Source organism: Ambystoma mexicanum, chromosome 1q (assembly GCF_040938575.1).
Source record: "Ambystoma mexicanum isolate Mex_15411 chromosome 1q, UKY_AmexF1_1, whole genome shotgun sequence".
Taxonomy (NCBI): Eukaryota; Metazoa; Chordata; class Amphibia; order Caudata; family Ambystomatidae; genus Ambystoma; species Ambystoma mexicanum.
Window position 1 is genome coordinate 1,528,104,252 of NC_090922.1, and position 23,646 is coordinate 1,528,127,897.

Sequence of the window (23,646 nt, forward strand, 5' to 3'; positions counted from 1 at the left end):
TATCTGACTGTACAAGCCTGGATGGCCAAGCATGGACTCTGTCTCAATGACAAGAAGTGAAGCTCCTCCTTCTTGGGTCATGTGCCAAATTGAATAAATTAAATGACCAATTCACTTCCTTCAATATCGATGGAAACATAATCAAAATTTCCAAAGATGTAAAAACTTTAGGTATTTACCCAGACTCTGCTCTGTCACTAAAAAGACCAACTAATGCCATTGCATCCTCTACTGCTTACACTTGCAAAGTTATTACTGCTGAAAATTGCATCACTTTAGCTAGAGCTTTAGTCTTATCAAAGCTTGACTACTGTAACGCGCTATACCTAGGAACTACACAACAGAATTTGAACAAAATGCAAGTGATTCAAAATAATGCTATCCGCTCTGCTCTAAATATTCCCAAGTCACAACACATCTCTGAAATCAGAGGGAAACTGAACTGGCTGTCCAAAGAATCACACTCAAAACCCTGTCACTTACCCATAAATGTCTTTCTAACCATGCTCCCCAATACCTGTCCAATAGCTTCCACCTTAGCATACCATCAAGACCAATGAGAACTGTTCAGTCACATTGCATCAAGATCCCTCGGTTAACCCTTCAAAGAGCAGGAGTCTCGAGTGTCCCTGTTTTGGCAGCGAAAAGCTGGAACGCGCTTCCCATTACTCATACCACCTATTTAGAAAAAACATTACGTTTTGGCTACTAGAGCAAGGACGCTGCTAGCTCCATTACACTGCACCACTGTACAGCTTTCCACGCCACTGTAAATATACTTTTCTATTTTTTTATTTGTATCTATGTAACCTGCAGACATGTTACCTCCTGTCCATACTTTATTTCCTGCTTCCTCTTTTCAATCTGGAAATGTATATATGTCACTGTGTAAAATGTAACTGTGTAACTTCAAGCCAAGCACCCAGATGCCCGAGGACTCGGAACGCTCTACAAATAAAATAAACTAAACACTTACTCAGAGCCATGGTGCTCTGATCGCGCTTCCCCCTTTCCTCTCCCTTGCGCTTCCCCCTCTCTCTCCCATTGCTCTTCTATTGTAGCACTTGCACAAACTGAATGAACAGTAGGATTGTTTGTCTTGTCCTCCCTATATCTCCCCCCCTGTCTTGTCGCACCTAGAAACGCTTGTGTACAGGCATGTTAAAAATGCGTTATCATATCATATCATATCATATCATATATCCCCCCATGATCGGGTGGTCTGCATCCAGTTCGCTACCAGGAACTCTTGTAGCACTCTCATATGAAGTCTGCAGTGCGGACCAGTGGTATGCATGACGCCATCGTCCCAAGTAGGTACAGGCATTGACACACGGTTTTTACTTTGCTCAGCCTGAACGTCTTTACCAAGGCCGCAAGTGTCTTCACTCTGTTTCTGGAGGGACGCATCCTGTTTTCCTGGGTGGATAATTCTGCCCCCAGGTATATGAGCCTCCTGGACAGCCGCAAGATGAATTTCTTGTAGCTGATGTTGAAGCCCACTGTTTGTAATAGGCTCACTGTCACCACTATAGAAGACTGTGCTCCCTGCCTGGATGGGGATCACACCAGCCAGTCGTCTAAATAAGGATATTCGTGATGTCCCTGTTGGCGCAGGCTAGCTGCCCTTTTGTGAAGGTGCGCGGAGCCGGCTTCAGGCCGATTGGTAGAATCTTGAACTGGTAGTGTCACTTTCTGATCACAAACCGGAGGTATTTCCGGTGTTCTGGATGGATGGGTACGTGAAAATATGCGTCCTGGTGACCCAGGGATGCAGGTTAGTCGTGGTGCTGCATTGCCTCTTTGACCTTCTGCAATGTGATCATAGTGAACCTTTGGCGTTTTATACATTTGTTTAACCTTCTTTGGTCTAGAATGGGCCTCCATTTTCTGTCTGGTTTGCAGACGATGACGTATCAGGAGTACACTCCCTTTCCCCTTTGGTTCCTGGGGACTTTTTCTATGGCCCTTTCTTGTAGCATGAGCTGCACTTCTCATAGGAGTGCGGTCTTGTGCGCCTGTGGTTGGTGGATTGGAGGTGTGGGAGAAGGTGTTTGATTGAACTCTAGTAGGTGCCTGTATACTAACACACCCAGCACCCATTTGTCCTTTGTTATTCCTCTCCAGTATCTGGCAAACCCGGCAGAATCATTCCAATCTTTGAGAGTCTTAGAGCTAAAACCACGACAGATGGTGCAGCTTTCAACGTGGTGGTGGGAGTAAATGCAGTATATGCTGTCGCAGTGCTTATCTCCTTCATATACATTTTTGAGACCACAAGTGGCACAGGGCTTAAATAGGAGTTTCCTTTTGCCCTCCATCCCAAGAAAACCTCCTTACCTTGAAGAGTGTACTTGATGTTGTGTTGGGGAAATTCTTCTTTTCTTTGAATCTGTTGTTTTGAAGAGTTTAACCCAGAAATCTGACTGTGGATAAACCAGAGGACTCCCTCAGATGAACACAGTTAGAATCTGAGGGGAAGAGGAGGGTCTAGTCTAGGGCTACACGAGGTCCCATTGGTGTGGACCAAAATGACCCATAACAAGGGTGTTAGGCTACAAAATGTAGGTTTCCTTGCCTAGGGCAAGGGGAATCAAAAAGTAACTGAGGATTCCCAGCCTGATGATGGGGAATATTCAGAGCATGTGAATCTAGGAAAGATCGAATGCTGGAGAAGGTGGAGCACCACCAGCACCTGCACGAGGAGGTGGTGAAAAACATGCATGAAATCAATGAACGTGGCTCCCTTAATGTAAGAAGGTGATGACAGCAATTGTGTGTTTTATGAAGGAGGTCTAGCTGTGGGGCAGAAAGAGATTGTGGCAGTCCCGGTGGAGCTGTTGTGGCAGGAAGCTAATGGTGAGGGGCAGCACAAGTAGGAAGGCAATAAGGCAGATGTGGGCCAAGGAAAGAGGTAGATATGATATATGACATGACATTTATAACGCGCTTATACACAAGTGTTTCAAGGCGCGGAGAGTGAGGGATGGGGGTGCAATACGAGGAGGCAGAGATGGCAGTAAGAGGTGGACCATGAGGGGATGGATGAAACGCAGGAGGAGGAACATGAGTAGATGGATGAGAAGCAGGAATAGGAGGGAAGGAGATGGATGAGAAGCAGGAGGGCGAACATGAAGAGCTGGATGAGAAGCAGGAGGAAGAACACGAGGAGATGGATGAGAAACAGGAGGAGGAACATGAGACGATGGATGAGAAGCAGGAGAAGGAACACGATGAGATGGATGAGAAGCAGGAGGTGTACCATGAGGTAATGGATTCGAAGCAGGATGTGGACAATGAGGAGATGGATGATAAGCAGGAGAGGAGCATGAGGGGGTGGATGAGAAGCAGGAGGAGGAACATGAGACGATGGATGAGAAGCAGGAGGAAGAACATGAGGAGATGGATGAGAAGCAGGAGGAGGAACATGAGGAGATGGATGAGAAGCAGGAGGAGGAGCATGAGGAGATAGATGAGAAGCAGGAGGAGGACCATGAGGAGATGGATGAGAAACAGGAGGAGGAACATGAGACGATGGATGAGAAGCAGGAGGAAGAACATGAGGAGATGGATGAGAAGCAGGAGGAGGAACATGAGGAGATGGATGAGAAGCAGGAGGAAGAACATGAGACGATGGATGAGAAGCAGGAGGAAGAACATGAGGAGATGGATGAGAAGCAGGAGGAGGAACATGAGGAGATGGATGAGAAGCAGGAGGTGTACCATGAGGTAATGGATTCGAAGCAGGATGTGGACAATGAGTAGATGGATGATAAGCAGGAGGAGGAGCATGAGGGGGTGGATGAGAAGCAGGAGGAAGAACATGAGGAGATGGATGAGAAGCAGGAGGAGGAACATGAGGAGATGGATGAGAAGCAGGAGGTGTACCATGAGGTAATGGATTCGAAGCAGGATGTGGACAATGAGGAGATGGATGAGAAGCAGGAGGAGGAACATGAGACGATGGATGAGAAGCAGGAGGAGGAACATGAGACGATGGATGAGAAGCAGGAGGAAGAACATGAGGAGATGGATGAGAAGCAGGAGGAGGAACATGAGGAGATGGATGAGAAGCAGGAGGTGTACCATGAGGTAATGGATTCGAAGCAGGAGGAGGAACATGAGGTGATGGGTGAGAAACAGGAGGAGGAACATGAGGAGAAGGATGAGAAGCAGAAGGAAGAACATGATGAGATGGATGAGAAGCAGGAGGAGAAGGGAAGGAGATGGATGAGAAGCAGGAGGAGAAGGGAAGGAGATGGATGAGAAGCAGGAGGAGAAGGGAAGGAGATGGATGAGAAGCAGGAGGTGGGCCATGAGACAATGGATGAGAAGCAGGATGTGGACAATGAGGAGATGGATGAGAAGCAGGAGGAGGAGCATGAGGGGGTGGATGAGAAGCAGGAGGAGGAGCATGAGGGGGTGGATGAGAAGCAGGAGGAGGAACATGAGGGGGTGGATGAGAAGCAGGAGGAGGAGCATGAGGGGGTGGATGAGAAGCAGGAGGAGGAACATGAGGGGATGGATGAGAAGCAGGAGGAGTAACATGAGGGGATGGATGAGAAGCAGGATGTGGACAATGAGGAGATGGATGAGAAGCAGGAATAGGAGGGAAGGAGATGGATGAGAAGCAGGAGGGCGAACATGAGGAGATGGATGAGAAGCAGGAGGTGTACCATGAGGTAATGGATTCGAAGCAGGATGTGGACAATGAGGAGATGGATGATAAGCAGGAGGAGGAGCATGAGGTGATGGGTGAGAAACAGGAGGAGGAACATGAGGAGAAGGATGAGAAGCAGAAGGAAGAACATGATGAGATGGATGAGAAGCAGGAGGAGAAGGGAAGGAGATGGATGAGAAGCAGGAGGAGAAGGGAAGGAGATGGATGAGAAGCAGGAGGAGAAGGGAAGGAGATGGATGAGAAGCAGGAGGTGGGCCATGAGGAGATGGATGAAAAGTAGGAGGTGGACCATGAGACAATGGATAAGAAGCAGGATGTGGACAATGAGGAGATGGATGAGAAGCAGGAGGAGGAGCATGAGGGGGTGGATGAGAAGCAGGAGGAGGAGCATGAGGGGGTGGATGAGAAGCAGGAGGAGGAACATGAGGGGGTGGATGAGAAGCAGGAGGAGGAGCATGAGGGGGTGGATGAGAAGCAGGAGGAGGAGCATGAGGGGGTGGATGAGAAGCAGGAGGAGGAACATGAGGGGATGGATGAGAAGCAGGATGTGGACAATGAGGAGATGCATGAGAAGCAGGAGGAGGAACATGAGGAGATGGATGAGAAGCAGGAGGAAGAACATGAGGAGATGGATGAGAAGCAGGAGGAGGACCATGAGGAGATGGATGAGAAGCAGGCGGAGGAAAATGAGGAGAAGGATGAGAAACAGGAGGAGGAACATGAGGAGATGGATGAGAAGCAGGAATAGGAACATGAGACGATGGATGAGAAGCAGGAAGAGGAACATGAGACGATGGATGAGAAGCAGGAGGAGGAACATGAGACGATGGATGAGAAGCAGGAGGAGGAGAATGAGGAGATGGATGAGAAGCAGGAGGAGGAACATGAGGAGATGGATGAGAAGCAGGAGGAAGAACATGAGGAGATGGATGAGAAGCAGGAGGAAGAACATGAGGAGATGGATGAGAAGCAGGAGGAGGACCATGAGGAGATGGATGAGAAGCAGGCGGAGGAAAATGAGGAGATAGATGAGAAACAGGAGGAGGAACATGAGGAGATGGATGAGAAACAGGAGGAGGTCCATGAGGAGATGGATGAGAAGCAGGAGGAGGACCATGAGGAGATGGATGAGAAGCAGGAATAGGAGGGAAGGAGATGGATGAGAAGCAGGAGGGCGAACATGAAGAGATGGATGAGAAGCAGGAGGAAGAACACGAGGAGATGGATGAGAAGCAGGAGGAGGACCATGAGGAGATGGATGAGAAGCAGGAGGAGGAACATGAGGTGATGGATGAGAAGCAGGCGGAGGAAAATGAGGAGATAGATGAGAAACAGGAGGAGGAACATGAGAAGATGGATGAGAAACAGGAGGAGGAACATGAGGAGATGGATGAGAAGCAGGAATAGGAACATGAGACGATGGATGAGAAGCAGGAGGAAGAACATGAGGAGATGGATGAGAAGCAGGAGGAGGAACATGTGACGATGGATGAGAAGCAGGAGGAAGAACATGAGGAGATGGATGAGAAGCAGGAGGAGGAACATGAGGAGATGGATGAGAAGCAGGAGGTGTACCATGAGGTAATGGATTCGAAGCAGGATGTGGACAATGAGGAGATGGATGAGAAGCAGGAGGAGGAACATGAGGAGATGGCTGAGAAGCAGGAGGTGTACCATGAGGTAATGGATTCGAAGCAGGATGTGGACAATGAGGAGATGAATGATAAGCAGGAGGAGGAGCATGAGGGGGTGGATGAGAAGCAGGAGGAGGAACATGAGACGATGGATGAGAAGCAGGAGGAAGAACATGAGGAGATGGATGAGAAGCAGGAGGAGGAACATGAGGAGATGGATTCGAAGCAGGAGGAGGACCATGAGGAGATGGATGAGAAGCAGGAGGAGGAACATGAGGTGATGGGTGAGAAACAGGAGGAGGAACATGAGGAGATGGATGAGAAGCAGGAGGAGAAGGGAAGGAGATGGATGAGAAGCAGGAGGAGAAGGGAAGGAGATGGATGAGAAGCAGGAGGTGGGCCATGAGGAGATGGATGAAAAGTAGGAGGTGGACCATGAGACAAAGAAGCAGGATGTGGACAATGAGGAGATGGATGAGAAGCAGGAGGAGGAGCATGAGTGGGTGGATGAGAAGCAGGAGGAGGAACATGAGACGATGGATGAGAAGCAGGAGGAAGAACATGAGGAGATGGATGAGAAGCAGGAGGAGGAACATGAGGAGATGGATGAGAAGCAGGAGGTGTACCATGAGGTAATGGATGAGAAGCAGGATGTGGACAATGAGGAGATGGATGAGAAGCAGGAGGAGGAACATGAGGTGATGGGTGAGAAACAGGAGGAGGAACATGAGGAGAAGGATGAGAAGCAGAAGGAAGAACATGATGAGATGGATGAGAAGCAGGAGGAGAAGGGAAGGAGATGGATGAGAAGCAGGAGGAGAAGGGAAGGAGATGGATGAGAAGCAGGAGGTGGGCCATGAGGAGATGGATGAAAAGTAGGAGGTGGACCATGAGACAATGGATGAGAAGCAGGATGTGGACAATGAGGAGATGGATGAGAAGCAGGAGGAGGAGCATGAGGGGGTGGATGAGAAGCAGGAGGAGGAACATGAGGTGATGGGTGAGAAGCAGGAGAATGAACATGAGGAGATGGATCAGAAGCAGGATGTGGACAATGAGGAGATGGATGAGAAGCAGGCGAAAGAACATGAGGAGATGGATCAGAAGCAGAAGGAGGAAAATGATGAGATGGATGAGAAACAGGAGGAGAAGGGAAGGAGATGGATGAGAAGCAGGAGGTGGGCCATGAGGAGATGGATGAGAAGCAGGAGGAGAAGGAAAAGAGATGGATGAGAAGCAGGAGGTGGGCCATGAGGAGATGGATGAGAAGCAGGAGGAGAAGGGAAGGAGATGGATGAGAAGCAGGAGGTGGGCCATGAGGAGATGGATGAAAAGTAGGAGGTGGAGGATGAGACAATGGATGAGAAGCAGGAGGAGGGAAGGAGATGGATGAGAGGCAAGAGGTGGTCATGAGGGGATGGATGAGAAGCAAGAGGTGGTCATGAGGAGATGGATGAGAAGCAGGAGGGGGAACATGATGAGATGGATGAGAATTGGAAAATGAGGAGATGGATGAGAAGCAAGAGGATAAGGGAAGGAGATGGATGAGAAGCAAGAGGATAAGGGAAGGAGATGGATGAGAAGCAGGAGGAGGAGGAGGAGGGAAGGAGATGGATGAGAAGCAGGTGGTGGACCATGAGGAGATGCATGAGAAGCAGGAGGAGGAGGAGGAGGAGGGAAGGAGATGGATGAGAAGCAAGAGGAGGAGCATGAGGGGTGGATGAGAAGCAGGAGGAGGAACATGAGGTGATGGATGAGAATCAGGAGGAGGAACATGATGAGATGGATGAGAAGCAGGAGGAGGAGGAGGAGGGAAGGAGATGGATGAGAAGCAGGTGGTGGACCATGAGGAGATGCATGAGAAGCAGGAGGAGGAGGAGGAGGGAAGGAGATGGATGAGAAGCAGGAGGAGGAGCATGAGGGGGTGGATGAGAACCAGGAGGAGGAACATGATGAGATGGATGAGAAGCAAGAGGAGGAGGAGGAGGGAAGGAGATGGATGAGAAGCAAGAGGAGGAGGAGGAGGGAAGGAGATGGATGAGAAGCAGGATGTGCACCACGAGGAGATGCATGTGAAGCAGGAGGAGGAGGGAAGGAGATGGATGAGAAGCAGGTGGTGGACCTTGAGGAGATGGATAAGAAGCAGGAGGAGGAGGGGCAGCAATAGGTGGAACACAAGGAAGCAGAAGAAAGGGGGAAGCAGAACTAGTGTGCACATGTGGGACTAGAGGAAGAGTGGCAGCAAGAAGAGGGGGGTGGCAGGCAAAAGAGAAGGAGGCTGACCATGCTGATGCTGATGGCTCACTTCCTAAGGATGGGACAAAGGACTTAAACAACCCCTACACTACCCTCCACCTGTATGTAGCATCACTTCCACCATCCCAAAGAGAGCACGCAGTCCTCAGTGGTGTGCAAGCTCTGCAACAAGATTGTGCAGCAGGGCAAATAGAGCATGCTTTTTAGATTGGGCTTGACTGCAATGTGTAACCACATTTGGGGGTGCTAGGAAGCCACATTTAAGAACCACATGGAATCCATTGTCCCCCACATCCACTATACTGGTCAGTAGTTGGAGGAAGCAAGTGTCAGCACATCAAGGTGGAGGGGGCGACCACCATCTGGTTGTTCTGGTGGTTGTTCCTCACCTTAATGTTAAGCACTGCAGCATGAGAAAGAGGACATGCCAGCTAATAGAACCAGCCACACATATTAGGCCTGGGGTGACTCCTGCTATACTGGCCCTCCTCACCCCTCATAGGAAGATGGCGTCTTCTGCTATCCTGACCCTCCTCACCCCTCATAGGCGCATGGAGTCTCCTGCTATCCTGGGCCTCCTCAACCCTCATAGGCAGATGGAGTCTCCTCCTGCTCCCTCGCCCCTCATAGGCAGATGGAATCTCCTGCTATCCTGGCCCTCCTCACCCCGTCACATGCACATGGAGCCTATCGCTGAACTGGCCTTCACCCTTCCCACATTCACATGGCACCTTCTCCACTACTGTGACTTCTGACCTCTCATATGCAATTTGAGCATCCTCTTGTTCTGCCCCCTCATATCCGACATATAGGTGGAGCCTCCTGCTATCCTGGCCCACCTCAACCCTCATAGGCAGATGGAGTATCCTGCTATCCTGGCCCACCTCAGCCCTCATAGGCAGATGGAGTCTCCTGCGATCCTGGCCCTCCTCTCCCCTAGCACATGCACATTGAGCCTATTGCTGACATGGCCCTCTCCCCTAATGCACATGGCAACGTCTCCAGTACTGACCTCTCATATGAAAGTTGAGCATCGTCCAGTTCTGCTCCCTCATATCTGACACATAGGTGGAGCCTCCTGCTGTCCTAGCCCCCCTGACCCTTCATAGGCAGATGGAGTCTCCTGCTACACTGGCCCTCCTCACCCTTCATAGGCAGATGGAGTCTCCGGCTATACTGGCCCGCCTCACCCCTCATAGGCAGATGGAGTCTCCTGCTACACTGGCCCTCCTCACCCTTCATAGGCAGATGGGGTCTCTGGCAGTGTCCAGTTAAAGTTTAGAAAACAAAAGGGTTGAATGCAAAAGGTGAGAGTGCATTCGACCGAAAACCAAAGGATCGAAAAAAAATGTCAAATATATATATATTTTCTATGCTCTAGTGTAGCTTTAAAGGGTTATTTTTACACCAGAAAGGGGGGTTTGGGGTGGGCCCCCCCAAAAAAAAAATAATACTTTCGATCCTTTTTTTCAGTCGAATTGACTCAACCCTTTTGTCATTCGGCCCTTTTTTCCATCCTTTGACCTACAACCGTCTCCGTCTATACTGGCCCACCTCACCCCTCATAGGGAGATGGAGTCTCCTGCTATACTGGCCCTCCTCGCCCCTCATAGGCAGAGTGAATCTCCTGCTATCCTGCCCCCTCACCCCTCATAGGCAGATGGAATCTCCTGCTATCCTGTTCCTCCTCACCCCCCACATGCACATGGAGCCTATTGCTGAACTGGCCCTCTCCCCTCCCACATGCACATGGCACAGTCTCCAGTACTGACCTCTCATATGCAAGTTGAGCATCGTCCTGTTTTGCTCCCTCATATCTAACATATAGGCGGAACCTCCTGCTATCCTGGCCCTCCTCACCTCTCATAGGCAGATGGAGTCTCCTGCTACACTGGACATCCTCACCCTTCATAGGCAAATTGAGTCTCCTGCTCTGCTGGCCCTCCTCACTGCTCATAGGGAGATGGAGACTCTTGCTATACTGGCCCTCCTCACCCCTCATAGACAAAAGGAGTCTCCTGCTATCCTACCCCTCCTCACCCCTTATAGGCAGATGGAGTCTCCTGCTATCCTGGCCCTTCTCACCCCTCATGGGCAGATGGAGTCACCTGCTATCCTGGCCCTCCTCACCCCTCATAGACAAAAGGAGTCTCCTGCTATCCTACCCCTCCTCACCCCTTATAGGCAGATGGAGTCTCCTGCTATCCTGGCCCCCTCCCCTTCCACATGCACATGGCACCTTCTCCAGTACTGTCCCTGCTGACCTCTCATATGCAAGTTGAGCATCTTCCTGTTCTGCCCCCTCATGTCTGACATATGGGTGGAGCCTCCTGCTGTCCTGATTCCACTCAGCTCTCAGATGCATCTCAAGCCGCCTCAGGCTCAGATGCACTCTCACCTTTCACATGCCCATAGACCCTTCACCGCCCACCTCCCCCTCCTCCTCACCTTTCACGTGCAGGTAGAACCTCCTGCTGTCCTGTCCTCCACTTGTGGAAACGCGACACTCCCAGTACCCTCGGTCGGACATGCTTAACCTTGGCAGGTTGAATTCTGAGGTGGTTTTATTTGACTCCATGATGGCTATGCTGGCCTGCGGAGAGGACATGGGGGGTGGAATGACACAGTTATTTTTGACAAATCGACATTAACACAGAAAAATACACATTCAAATCTGCCATTGAAATTCCTTTGGAAAGAACTCATACTGCCCAAACCTGTTCACCTTTTCACAAGAGCCTGAGGTCTGAACTCACCATCAGTATGATTCCTACTGGAGAAGCATGAGTCTCACCCTGTACTTTCTCTAACATTTCTCTCATTGTAATACTTCTGCTCTCTTGTACACCTCTACTCAATTTGCTCCTTACATTTTATCTTCTCACACTAGTCACACTTGCCCATTTCTCTCACGTTCTCCATCCCCCCCGTTGTTATGTTATGTTATGTTATGTTATCAACGTTTATAACGAGCACGGTCACCCAAGGGCATCATGGCACGAGGATAGCACATGGAAATACTAATGGGTAGCAGCACCCTAAAAGAGGCGAGTTTTCAGATAACGATGGGACTGGAAGTGATTCTCATCCCGTCTAAGGGCAACAGGCAAATCATTCCACGGTTTGGCAGCTGCAACAGAGAAAGCCCGACAACCAATCCTAGAGAAGTGGAACTTCAGAACAGTCACTAGGAGAGCGTTTCTAGAGCCAAGAGCACGGCCTGGAACGTAGGGTAGAAAACGATCACACAGGTAATCGGCTCCCTGATCATAAAATTCTCTGTGTACCAAACATAGGGCTTTAAAATCAATCCTCTTAGTGACAGCGCCAGTGCAGGGAGTGGAGTACTGGAGTAATAAGAGCACGGTAGGGAGTGGATGTTGCAACTCTAGCAGCAAGGATCTGAAGGAGCTGCAACCTGCGCACCAGCCCCACATGTGGTGCCAAAAACAAGGCATTACAGTAGTCGATATGACTAAGTCCAGCAGGAGCTACCACCAGCAGACGCAGCTGGGCAGGGAGAAAAGGCAGAATCCCTCAGAATACCCGTAGGAGGAAAGGGCCAGTTTTGCAAACAGCACTGACTTGAGCAGACATAGACAGTGTAGCAGCAGGTAGATAGACTACAAGACTTCTTACTAGAGACACAGGAGCAGGAACAGCACCCAGTGCAGTGGGCCATAGAGATGACGACCAAAGAGCAGTGTCAGTGGGTGCCCTACCACCAGGACCTCCGTCTTGTCCCTGTTGAGTATTAGCCAGTTTCTGCCCATCCACTCTTCTACGTCCGCCAGGCAGTCACACAGCCGTCCTGACACCTCAGAGTGGTCCAGATCTAAGCGGAGTAACATCTGGGTGTCGTCAGCATAGGTATAGCACCGGAAGACGTGGGAGTGGATGAGACCCAACAATGGCTCAACATAGATGTTGAACAACATTGGAGACAAGGCAGATTCTTGAGGAACACCACAGAAAAGTGCACGAGAAGAGTAATTAAATGGCGGGAGCAAAAGAGACCCATCTGTAAGAAAAGAAGAGTTCCAGGTCAGGACAGGGCCAGAAAGGTCGGCACAAATCATGTGGGACAACAGGGTGGTGTGCTCTACAGTGTCAAAGCTGAAGAGAGATCTAAGAAAATCAGAGCTCCCACTGCACCCCAGTCAACCAGCATGGTGAGGTCATCAACCACAGACACCAGGACACTCTCGGTCCTTCGACCTGGTCGGAAACCTGACTGAAATGAGTTAAAGAAATTGGAAGACTGAAGAAATGAGGATAGAAGTGAAGAAACAAGTGATTCTAGTAGTTTCATAAGAACTGGAAGAAGTGAGATAGGGCGATAGTTGGCCAGAGTGGCAGCATTAAGTGAGGGTTTCTTTCTAAAGTGGGATAACAGTGGCCTGGAATGGAGCCCTGCTGACAGGAGAGATTGACTGCTGTCATAAGCCAGGGAGTAATGTCCGGCAGGATACCCTTAAGAACGGCAAGGGGAATGGGATCAGAAGGAGAGGCCGAATTCAGTTTGCAACTGCTCCAGAAATATCTTCGTGTTCCTCTTCGTCGTGCCTTCCCTGTTTGTCCCTCTTTTCTTCTTGCTCCATAAGGACCACAATCTTTTACCAACCATTCAATGTCCAAACACATGCCTGGTCACCAGTAATGCTCTCCTATCCTTCTCTGGGTAATGCTGTAACCTAACGGCCCTTCATAGACCAGCTCCATGGCCTTCTTACTCAACTCTACAGATGCATTAAACACCCCCCCCCTCATTTCCAGGTCCCAATCTACAATGTCGGCTACATTTCCCTTAAAACCAGGCCACTCTTACCTCTCAGGTCTCCAGATTTCCTTCATTCTTTTGCAAACGCTGCACGCCTCTCCATCTTGCTTTATCCCTTCCAGCCACTTCTCCAGGGCCAGGGTTGAGGTTGCTACAGTGTACGTGTTCTCTTCAGCAGCGGCATGTTGCAGCTCCACTGCACCACACTCCGTCCCTTCAGTGGGTAATCTGGGAGGTAATCTGCCGCACTGTTCCTGCGGCGTGGGGCATAAACCCCTTTCACATTTCACTCTGTGGCGTGGGGCATAGACCCCTTTCAAATTTCACTCTGTTATGTTCAAAGCCCATCTGCATATTCTTGGTAGGGCTATTGACATGCCTTTGTGCCCACCATAATTATGTGAGGCTTGTGGTCTGTGTTTACTGTCAAGGGTCGGTGCCACGCAAGTGTCTTGAAGTGTATAAAACACTAGACCACCACCAGTTAGTGTTTATGGTGACCTCCTGATAGTTCTGTATTTGGATGAGACCACCTCTAAGTCCCTTTTCACTCCCATCAATGGTGATAAATGTGGTGCCCTCCATGTTGAATGCTCCCAGGCTGGGGGCACTCTTTACCTCCTCCTCGGGGGTCTGACTCTCAAATCCACAGTCCTCTGATCACGTGAGGTTAGTATTTTTCTTCAATAATGCATGCATGTTTTATATTTCCTTTTCAAAGCCTTTCACAAATTTGGCATAATATTCTATGAAGCTAGAAAAGTACCAGAGCGAAACCTTGAATTGTGGTTATGGTCCTCTCTTGCTGATGTGTTCTAGATCATTACCAGAGCTGAACCTTTAATTGTGGTTCATGTCCTCTATTGATGATGTGTTCTAGATCATTACCAGAGCTGAACCTTGAATTGTGGTTATGGTACTCTCATGATGATGTTTTCTAGATCAGTAATGGAGCTCCTCTTCCTACTCCTTTTCCCACTTCAATACGTGCATGCTGCTCCTCCCAGTAATCCTAATCGTCCTACTTCCCATCTCTTGTACTCCTATTCTCACTACCCCTTCCTGTTCCCCTTGTGTTCTGTATTCTCCTCCTCACACTCCTGCATACTATTCTCCCCTCCTCTTCTTACTCCTCCTCTTAGCCCCCTTCTCAGCCACCCTCTTGCTCTCTCTCCAGAAATTACCCTCAATCACTCTCTCAATCCCTACACCTTAGCTTCACTCTATCCAAAATGCCCAGTACTTCACTCCAACTCCTCTTACCACTGTTTCACACTCCTCTGTGGTCTCACTGTCCTCCTACACCTCCTCTGACCTCGCCCAAACGACTCTCCTCCTGGGTTTTATGGCCCTCGCCTTCCTGTCTGGAAACCCCCCCTAGGCTCCCATTGGGCACTTGAGTCAGCTGCCTCTCTGGACCACCCCATGCTTGTGTAAACCAAATCCTTCCTATGTCCTCACCTTGTGGGCTTTTCCTGTGAGGGGTCATAAGGGCATTTAACCCCACACCCTTTCAGCATCTGTGCCTTCCACTCAGCCAGGCAGTTCCTTTTTATAGGATGGTATTTGCCCTCTTTCTCCTTTTCCTGTGTAAGGCAAGTTACTGTCTTTAGAGTGTTTTGGGAGTGATCTCTGCACTCCCTCTCGGCTGCATAGCTGCCTCCTGGCTCTAGCTCTGCCATGGTTGTTCCATTGTCTCCTCGTAGCAGAGTTGGGGATACTTGGGAAAGTGTTGGATTTCCCATTGGGTTCCTCAATGGATGGAGAAAGTCCACAAAACTCAGCCCAACCATTTCTCACTTTCTGGACTAGACCGGAGTTTGGCCATTGGTCCCAGGTGTATTGTGGTACTTGTAGTTGTTTCCTATTCAAGGTTCTTTTCTCCTTTTGCTTATGGTGGCTGTATTGGTGAAACCTCTATTGGGACTGAAAGTCCTCAGTCTTTGCTGTTGGTCTGTGGAAGGTGGTGCTCCCTGTGTTTCACCGACCACTATGGCTGTATAAGGAATGTGGTGCATGCTGGTAGCTGTGGTCTCTGTGTCTAGCATCAGGATACCAGGCTGTTATGATTCCCACTGTCCTCTGGGACCATCTGAATCATTAGAGATAGAGGCATGGCTAGGTGATAGGGTAAAAGGCAAGGCACAGGAGCAGTGGTACCAATCAGAAACAAGCATTGGAGCTTTTGTGTAGTCATGGGAAAGACACTTGACAGACACTGATATAGTGATATTAATTGGCCATTGATGGTAGCAAATGCAAAATGGTGCCAGTATCTGGGCATATAATAGCAGTGCCTGGCAAATGCCTAATAATAATTATACACAAGCCAAAACTGTTGGCTTTGCCAATGCTTGTTTCCAGGCAGACTTCAGTGAAGGACACGCATAGTGCTTACAAATCGAGTGGCTGAAGGGAGACCTGGTTGAAATTGTTTTATCACACCAGTACTGGGGTTACAGCTCCAATTAAGTTATTAACTCTAAGAGGACCATTGGTTGAAGTGAGCGGGAGCTAATGGCAGCGGGGTACCACTACTTTTATTTTTTACTTTTAACGGTTCCACTACTTTTTTCAACCACTTTTACCAATCTAGAACTGTTTTTTTTAAAGTTAAAACATGCCTATTCATTTTACCACATGATAGCAGTTACTGCAAAACTGAAATCTGTGTGTCTTTACATTCACATAGCCTGGATGACATCTCAGCCTGGATGACATCTCAGCCTGAATGACATCTCAGTCTGAATGACTTCTGAGCCTGAATGACATCTCAGCCTGAATGACATCTCAATATGAATGACATCTCAACCTGAATGATATCTCACCCTGAATGACATTTCAATCTGAATGACTTCTCAACCTGAATGACATCTCAATCTGAATGACATCTCAGCCAGAATGACATCTCAGCCAGAATGACATCTCAGCCTGAATGAAGTCTATCTGGTGTCATCTTAACTATCGCGAACTGGAGGAGGTGTTTCTCACACTTATCTCTCACAACACCCCACCCACCCCTATTTTTTGGGAAACTTGTCAACCTGTTATCCCAGGTTAGATGCTTAGATGTTACAGTCTAGTAGGTTAACATTAGGTGGCTACATGGGATGTGCCCCTGCATGCCATTGGCCAAGTCTGCTGGTTAGGGACTAGCCACTTGGACTACTGTAATGTACTTCTGCGGGATACTTCAGGACCACTGTCTATTCGCACCAGGGAAAAGCAGACTGGCCAATCACAATCCATCTTTCCTGGGTGTGACTGTGGCTTCACCGCACTCTCCATTCGGGAAGAAAAGTGAAAAAAACGGCCAACGCTATTGCAAAAAAAAAATTACCAGGTCCCTTTTCTGATGACGGCAGGCATTTTTGAACATGTTTTACATGTCCGCCATCATCTGAAAAGGGAACTAGTCCCTTTTCTATTTCCGTGGAGGCTGCCAGTTTTTTGTTATTTTTTTCACTCCGATCAGAGATATTCTCGTGCTCAGCACATCTCCCAAAAAAGAAAACTTTCCACGCGCCAGGAATTCCCATGGGTGTGAATAGCTTTCACGCCCTGCCGCCTAGACAGACATGGCATTTAGTGGTCTGCAGCCCAAGCTTCCATCACCAAACAATTGATGGTCCCAGTGCCCAACACACTCCTCAGCATCATTAACACCTCCCTCAGTGAAGAGTCATTCCTGGACATCCTCACGACTGGTGTCATATGTGTAGCATCGAGTTTGCCATCATCGAGGTGGTGGACGATGCCCTCCAAATCATGTCTTCTCATCCTCCTTGCCCATTCGGCTGTGTTCAACACTGTCGCCTACTGCATCCTCCACTAACTCCACACTGACAGGATGGTATTCACAGGCACTGTCCTGAATTGGTTTACCTACTACCTCACGGGCAGACATTTGGCTGTGCAGATGAACATGTTGTAATCTAACCAACTCCCAGTCCCCCGTGGAGTCCCTCAAGGCTCCATCCTTTCAATAATCCTCCTTAACTTTTAGATGGAGCACCCGGACGCACTCCTCAAAGACCCGATATTGCCATCCACAAATATGAGGATGATATTCAGTTACATTTGAGAGTAAAAAGCCCTCAGGATATCAGTCCTCTGCAATTGCCTAGCCATAATCCAATCCTGGATGTCGACTACCTACCTCAAACTTAGCCCATTCAAGACGCAATTAGTCCTCATGGGTCCCCCCACTAAACAACACATTCTCCAACTGTGGCTCAATGATGTGCACCTAGAAGGGTTGAAATTACACAACTCTCGGATTGCGAAAAAGCCTTAGACGTTTACATGTCCTTCCAGGGGCCCATGGCCAAGAAGGACCAAACAGCCTGTATGCAAGTTTACACATTTGGCAAAATCAAACCCTTCATTCCACAGCAGGACTTCTGGACCATAGTGAAGGTCATGCATATCAACAGGGTAAATGCCCTCCTGATGAGGAGCCAGGCTGCTCCCGTAGCTTCCTGAAAAGTGCTCCACCATACCGCAGCATGCCTCACTGTGGGTGCAAACTATACTGGCTTTCTCTTCATGCTAGAATACTGTTCAAGACGGCATGTATTATCTATAAAGCAGTCACGAGTAGCACAGCAACATACCTGGCAGCTAAGCTCCACATATCTGGTGGCACACACTCGTCATGAAGCAAAACGATCAGCCAGCTCAAATCACAACTCGCTCGCAAAGAGAGGACCACCAAACAATGCTTTTCTTGTAACGCTCCAATCCCCTGGAGCTCATCACTGCATCTGCTTATAATGCCCCCAAAATCTCCAATTCCACAAAGCTGGCAAAACATGGCTTCAACAATACTTGACCGAGGACTAATCCCAATGAATTCACAGATGCCAACTCACAGCACAGCACTACTGTTAAAAGATGCTAGCCCAAACGCTGGCTAGCCGCACCATGTCCAGTACTATGCTTGAGCTAGGTCCATGATTTAAACAATAATCCAACAAAAAATACATTTTGCATAGATATCTCACTGACAATACCAACTCTATCATTCCGGCATCCTTCCTATGAGTTCATCCAGTGATTACCATGACAACGTCCTCATCGGATTACATTGTCCCCACAAGACATCATTTGGCACCATGCTCTAGAGGTCATCAAGGTATGTTTTAGATGCAACGATTGCTGCCCCAAAGTCTCAAGACTGGTCTGCCTTTCCTCCTACTTCCGTGCCCAGTGTTCCCCAAATAACCCACTTTGAGGAATTCAACCATCTGCACAGGGAGAGTGTGATCACCTGGCCTTTTTTGATTTTTTAATGATGAAAATGAATGACGCATAGTCACATGTACTCTGGGAAAACACAGCCTACAGGCGCTGTCATCGCCTGTCATATTCAGCTGGAATGTGACAGCCCTGGGTACATCAAAGCATCTCAAGGAGGGGGGAGGCACATCTTCCTCCAGCATGAGCAGCCTAATCTGAAAATCAAAGGCTCCATGGATCTGCATTTCTTTTGTCCTCCGCTGGTGGCAGTGCCTAATAACGAGATAAATGAGGCAAGCCTGCTGAGTGGACTTGGTTGCCGAAGAGACAACAGGGAGGCAGGACTGACACCCCTTGGGTATGCAATGTGTCAACTTGAAGCTAGTTCCACCTCTCTGTATGAAAGACAGTGAATGGCCTGTCTGGGTCCAGCAGTTACCACAGGTGTCCCTGCAGAGCAGACCCCTTTCAGAGTGGAGAAGTATGTGGTTTGGGGGGGGGGGACAGGAAGTCTGCTCCCAGCACAATCTTCAAGGGAACAGTGAGCTTTAATCAACAGTCACAGAGGGCCCAGTTAACCAGAGAGACACTTTGATCTACAACAGACAGGAAGATGGGTGGGCCTGAGGTATATGTTGTAATCCCCTTCTCTGTCCTGTTGCAGAATACTATAGTCCTGACCTCATGCATAACAGAAGATTGTTGATGTGTACCCAGGATTGGTTCTTTAAGGTAGGCTTAGCCTACACCCATCACTGGAGCTCATTTGTCTTTAAAAGAGGGCTGGGCTCCTCACATAGCAGATCATCTGTTGACTTCGAAAGAAGTAAGAAGAAGGACTCATTTGGACCCTGGCTGAAGGTACAGTCTACTTTACCTCTTCCACCAGTGAAAGAAGGCCAGGAGTTCCAAGAGGGAAGCAAGATCCCTTCCCTAAACATCTCCCAATGAACAGAGGGAGATACCGGACTCAGAGGACCCGTCTAGCAGCTCCAGAACCAGTACCCGGCCAGCACGCAGTGTGCCCTGGTAGGTTCTGCCAGTGTGATTCCTAGGTGGGAAGTGACGGAGCGTCTCTGACCAAAGGACAATGATGTTGCCTGCAAACACTCTCCTCAGCTTTGGGCCATCCTCCTTAAAGGACGACACGTGCCCAGCGAAGAAGCTAGGAGGAGTGCCACAACAAGGATCAACCAGCGTCCATCTTTTAAGGTCATTTTCGATGAAGTCGAGCCCTCGGACCGCGACCGGCTCCACCACTGACTGTTGTCACTGTGCAGTCAATAAAGCCGTCGACACGCCTCGACCAGCGTTCCAGATCCACTAACCAGGACAGAGACAATGATTCTTGACCCGAAGCCGCATTGTAGGCCAGCCTGCAGCCGTCCACCCAGCCTCACTTGCTGAACTGCCTGCCATGTGATACCCGCAGATGTCTCCCGTCTTGTACTCTGTCGCTGGAGCTACAAAGCGTCCTTGAATCGACTCGATACTGTTGTGCATCAAGATCATCTCAAGAACCAGGTACATGTTGGTTCTGTCCCCCTGGTCCTTCTCGGAAGGCCCTAGTGACATTCACAGCCCCTTTCTCCCTTTGGTGCTGAAACCAAAGAACCTTGACCAGTTAAGGCTGATTGCTTTACTTTACCCACCTGTCAGTATCCAGATTGCATCCCTTTCCTTCGTAAAACTGTCTGTCCTCTGCCATTCGGTCAACGTCACCAAAATTAAACAAGGAGGTTTATAATTGACTTATGTTTCCAATCTGTTCGTATCCCTTCTGGTGTACTAGAGGTGTGGGGCTGATTGATGGTTTAGATCGATATTCATCCCTGGGCCACTGGTGCCCCGGAAGAGTTTTCGTCACACGCTGACATGCGGAATTGTGTAGGAATGCCTCAAATACATCCTTGACTGGCTCACATCACTTTATCCGAAGAGCCTTCAGGATTCACCCAGTCAGCTCTTCACACTATGCACCACAAAGAACCATACACGATGCAGACAATGCCATTCAGTACACGCCCCACTTCCCTCCCATGTGCCATACCTGTCACTCTGCAGCACACTGCACACATGCCCCATACCAGCCCACACACACTGACTGCACCACACACCCTACAAACCCCACATTGCAGCTTATGCCCCAAACTTACCATATTACACAGGACAAACCACATGGCCCACGCTCAACCCCTCATATAGTGCACTACACAACCTGCATGCCCCATACTGCACCTCACACACACACTGTGCCACACAGCCTACATTGCCACACTGCAGCCTCCAATCAAACTGTACGATACAGTATGCAACACAGACTCCAGCCTTCGGGCACTGCGCCACACACCCAAATGCTTCACACTACACTGCACACCCTTTACGCACCGTGAGCACTGAGCCATCTGCCTTGCGGAGCTCCATGCTGTCTCGCACAGGTGGTGGGTTCCCCGTCGCGATGCACTGGACCACTGGGCTAGAATTCACATTAAATTCCACTTCCGGCATCAGGTCGATAATCTGTGGGATACGATCTGGAGGCAGAAGTGTGAAAGGGTGTAATCAGCAGAGCTCGCGAGAAGAGGAAACAGCAGCGAGAACATGTGAACAGAAAACCATGGTGAACTTGTACAAGTAAAACCACTTTTCATTGAGTGGTCATCCTCATGAGACCGTGATTTCATCCCACCTCTGCTGAGATCAATAGGATATCATCCCAATCAATCAATATGATACCATCTTGGATTCATGGGAGCCCACTGCCTTGCCTTGGCTTCATCAATTTCCGGATCAGATTAACTAAAAGAAACAATGTGACCTTCACATCACACCCATTCTCTAACAAACAGGGAAAAAGCAAACCACCATTGAGGTTCTCCACTGCTGCCTCTCTGATCAATATTAATCAACCATGGGACCTTCACATCACCCATATCATGATTAAACCACCCTCTGTATTTGCTATCACCCCAGCTCTTAGCAATACGACGTCCCCCACGTGGCCTCCAAAGAGAGAGACAGAAGATTGAGAGGAGGGCAGCTGTGGGGAGAGGTTCTCACCTGATTTCTCGCAGTGCTGGCCATGCCATCCGGTGGGGCACACACAGCCACTGAAGCGATTGCAGGTCCCTCCGTTCTGGCACTGGCACTGGAGGGCGCAGTCGGCACCGTAGTGGCTGCTGGGGCAGGCTTTGGGGAAGAAGAGAAAGGAGAACCATTAGTGGAGGATAGCGGTGGGAGGTGCACATGGACCTGGGGAGGACATGGAGTGCAGGCAATCAAGTGCCAAGAGACATCACGGCAGAGGTTGGGCAGCTGCCTGGTGTCGAGAACTGCATGGCCTACTGGAAAGAGACGGCTGGTGGACTCGTTGACTCTTTGACATGCACCCGTCGATCGCTGTGTCTGTTGTACACACACACACATACACACACACACATACACACACACACATTAGTCACTGGTGATGTATCCTTTTTGCATTCAGGTTCTTCACGCTTTAAACTCTAAATGCGGCCTTTATCAAAAAATCAAAGGTATCCATGCGAGTGCAGAAGAAGCAAAGTCTTGAGTAGATTTGACCAGTGAGGAGAAGCACACGGGTGCACCTATGCAAACTCTTCATCGTCATTAAACATGGGACAGCGTGGCCACACTTGGCAGCATGTGCAGAGAGGATTCCGGAGAAGAATACAATTCTACACATCATGTGTGAGGCCTCACATATCTCACTGAGTTCAGCTCCAGAGCGCTCATCGTTGGTATTGCTTCCTTTTCTAAAATCAACTTCTGGAGGAAAGTGTCCAGTAACGACCCACCATAAAGAAAGGGCACGCTTTAGCACAGCACTGATCACAAAACTGGCGTTAACTTGCACACGTGCAAACAAATCATTACATTGACAATCCTGAAACATGTGGTGTTAGAGTAGGCACATATTGCTGTGAAAACTCCAACATACCAAAATAAACACTGCTCATAAATGTTTTTTGTCTGTGCTGTAGTAAATATGGTATACATTACTCATCGTAATCATATTTCTGATGCTTGTATCTGCTTAGATTCACATGCTGTGTAGATATGTTTCCTTATAGGTTTTATAATTTGCCACATAGAATGACATCATAGATGAGGCATATTGGGGTATACGACCTCTATGGAATCAAGCTGCTGTGGGAGTGTGCATGCATCAGTCCGATGCCTGTCGGTTCTCCCTACTTTTTCAAATGAGAATAAAGTAGTACTTCGCCATATTCCTTGTCCGATTATTTGATCTGAGATCATTATATGTAATTCCATCTAGCACAAAAGATGCTTCAAGGTGCTAGAGCACACAATCCAGAACCATTCCCATGTCTGGATGTTGATGCATTGGGACTAGGACCTCTAGTTGCCTAGAACATTTTAATTCACTTTGGTGGGCCCTGCCTCTCTGTTTCTCCTCCCACAGAGCACCAACCTATCTTTCTGTGAGGGCAGGCTACTCCCCTATGAGGGCGGCATGATGTGCCCTTGCTCTGCCCTGGGAAGCGAATTCAGCGTCACACATCTTGGCATCTGCTCGGCCTCTTATATACGTACAGATACGGTAGAGAGGACGGGGTGGAAAGAGTTGGGGCCGCACTTCCATACACATCACCCCCCGCCCCCCAGAATTCAAAGGGGCAGAGGTAAGTTCCTGAAAGTCTGTAAAACAATTGCTCACCTGAGCTGGGCTGCCTGAGGCACCGAGGCCACCAGCAGGACCCAGATACTTACAATGTTGAGACTTAAGTTTGCTGTGAAGGTTGTGGGCTGGAGTGGATCAAAGGGGGATGTCTTTTGGCTGTACATGTATGTGCATATGTGTAAGGTGGGACCAACCACTGAAAGGTATCTCAGGCCATCACTTTCTCTGGTCGAGGGAAGCCATGAGACACATAGATGGGAGAGAGTGCAGTATGTAGTACGTGGGGTAACGGTTGATGAGAAGTGAAGAAAGATAGGAGGGTGGTGGCCTGAGTGGCCCGAGTGGCCTGAGTGGCAAATGCCGCCTAAAGAAGACCTGTGCAACT

General features: G+C 49.0%; 2 protein-coding genes across 2 annotated transcripts in view; one reads left to right on the top strand and one right to left on the bottom strand.

The window, feature by feature from the left end:
- Window positions 1-23,646, bottom strand: part of TIE1 (tyrosine kinase with immunoglobulin like and EGF like domains 1) — a 538,492-nt gene that overhangs the window by 215,417 nt on the left and 299,429 nt on the right. Inside the window, exons 7-9 of the mRNA XM_069642443.1 lie at window positions 21,653-21,781; window positions 20,981-21,126; window positions 11,020-11,164 (exon numbers count right to left, since the gene is read on the bottom strand). Coding sequence (XP_069498544.1) covers window positions 11,020-11,164; window positions 20,981-21,126; window positions 21,653-21,781 — 420 coding nt within the window. The remainder of the gene's footprint in view (window positions 1-11,019; window positions 11,165-20,980; window positions 21,127-21,652; window positions 21,782-23,646) is intronic.
- LOC138523098 (glutamic acid-rich protein-like) lies at window positions 4,980-8,356 on the top strand. Its single transcript, XM_069635413.1, has 6 exons — window positions 4,980-5,078; window positions 5,160-5,357; window positions 6,113-6,592; window positions 6,741-7,013; window positions 7,195-7,486; window positions 8,184-8,356. The coding sequence occupies exons 1-6, from the start codon at window positions 4,980-4,982 to the stop codon at window positions 8,354-8,356; spliced, it is 1,515 nt and encodes a 504-aa protein (XP_069491514.1).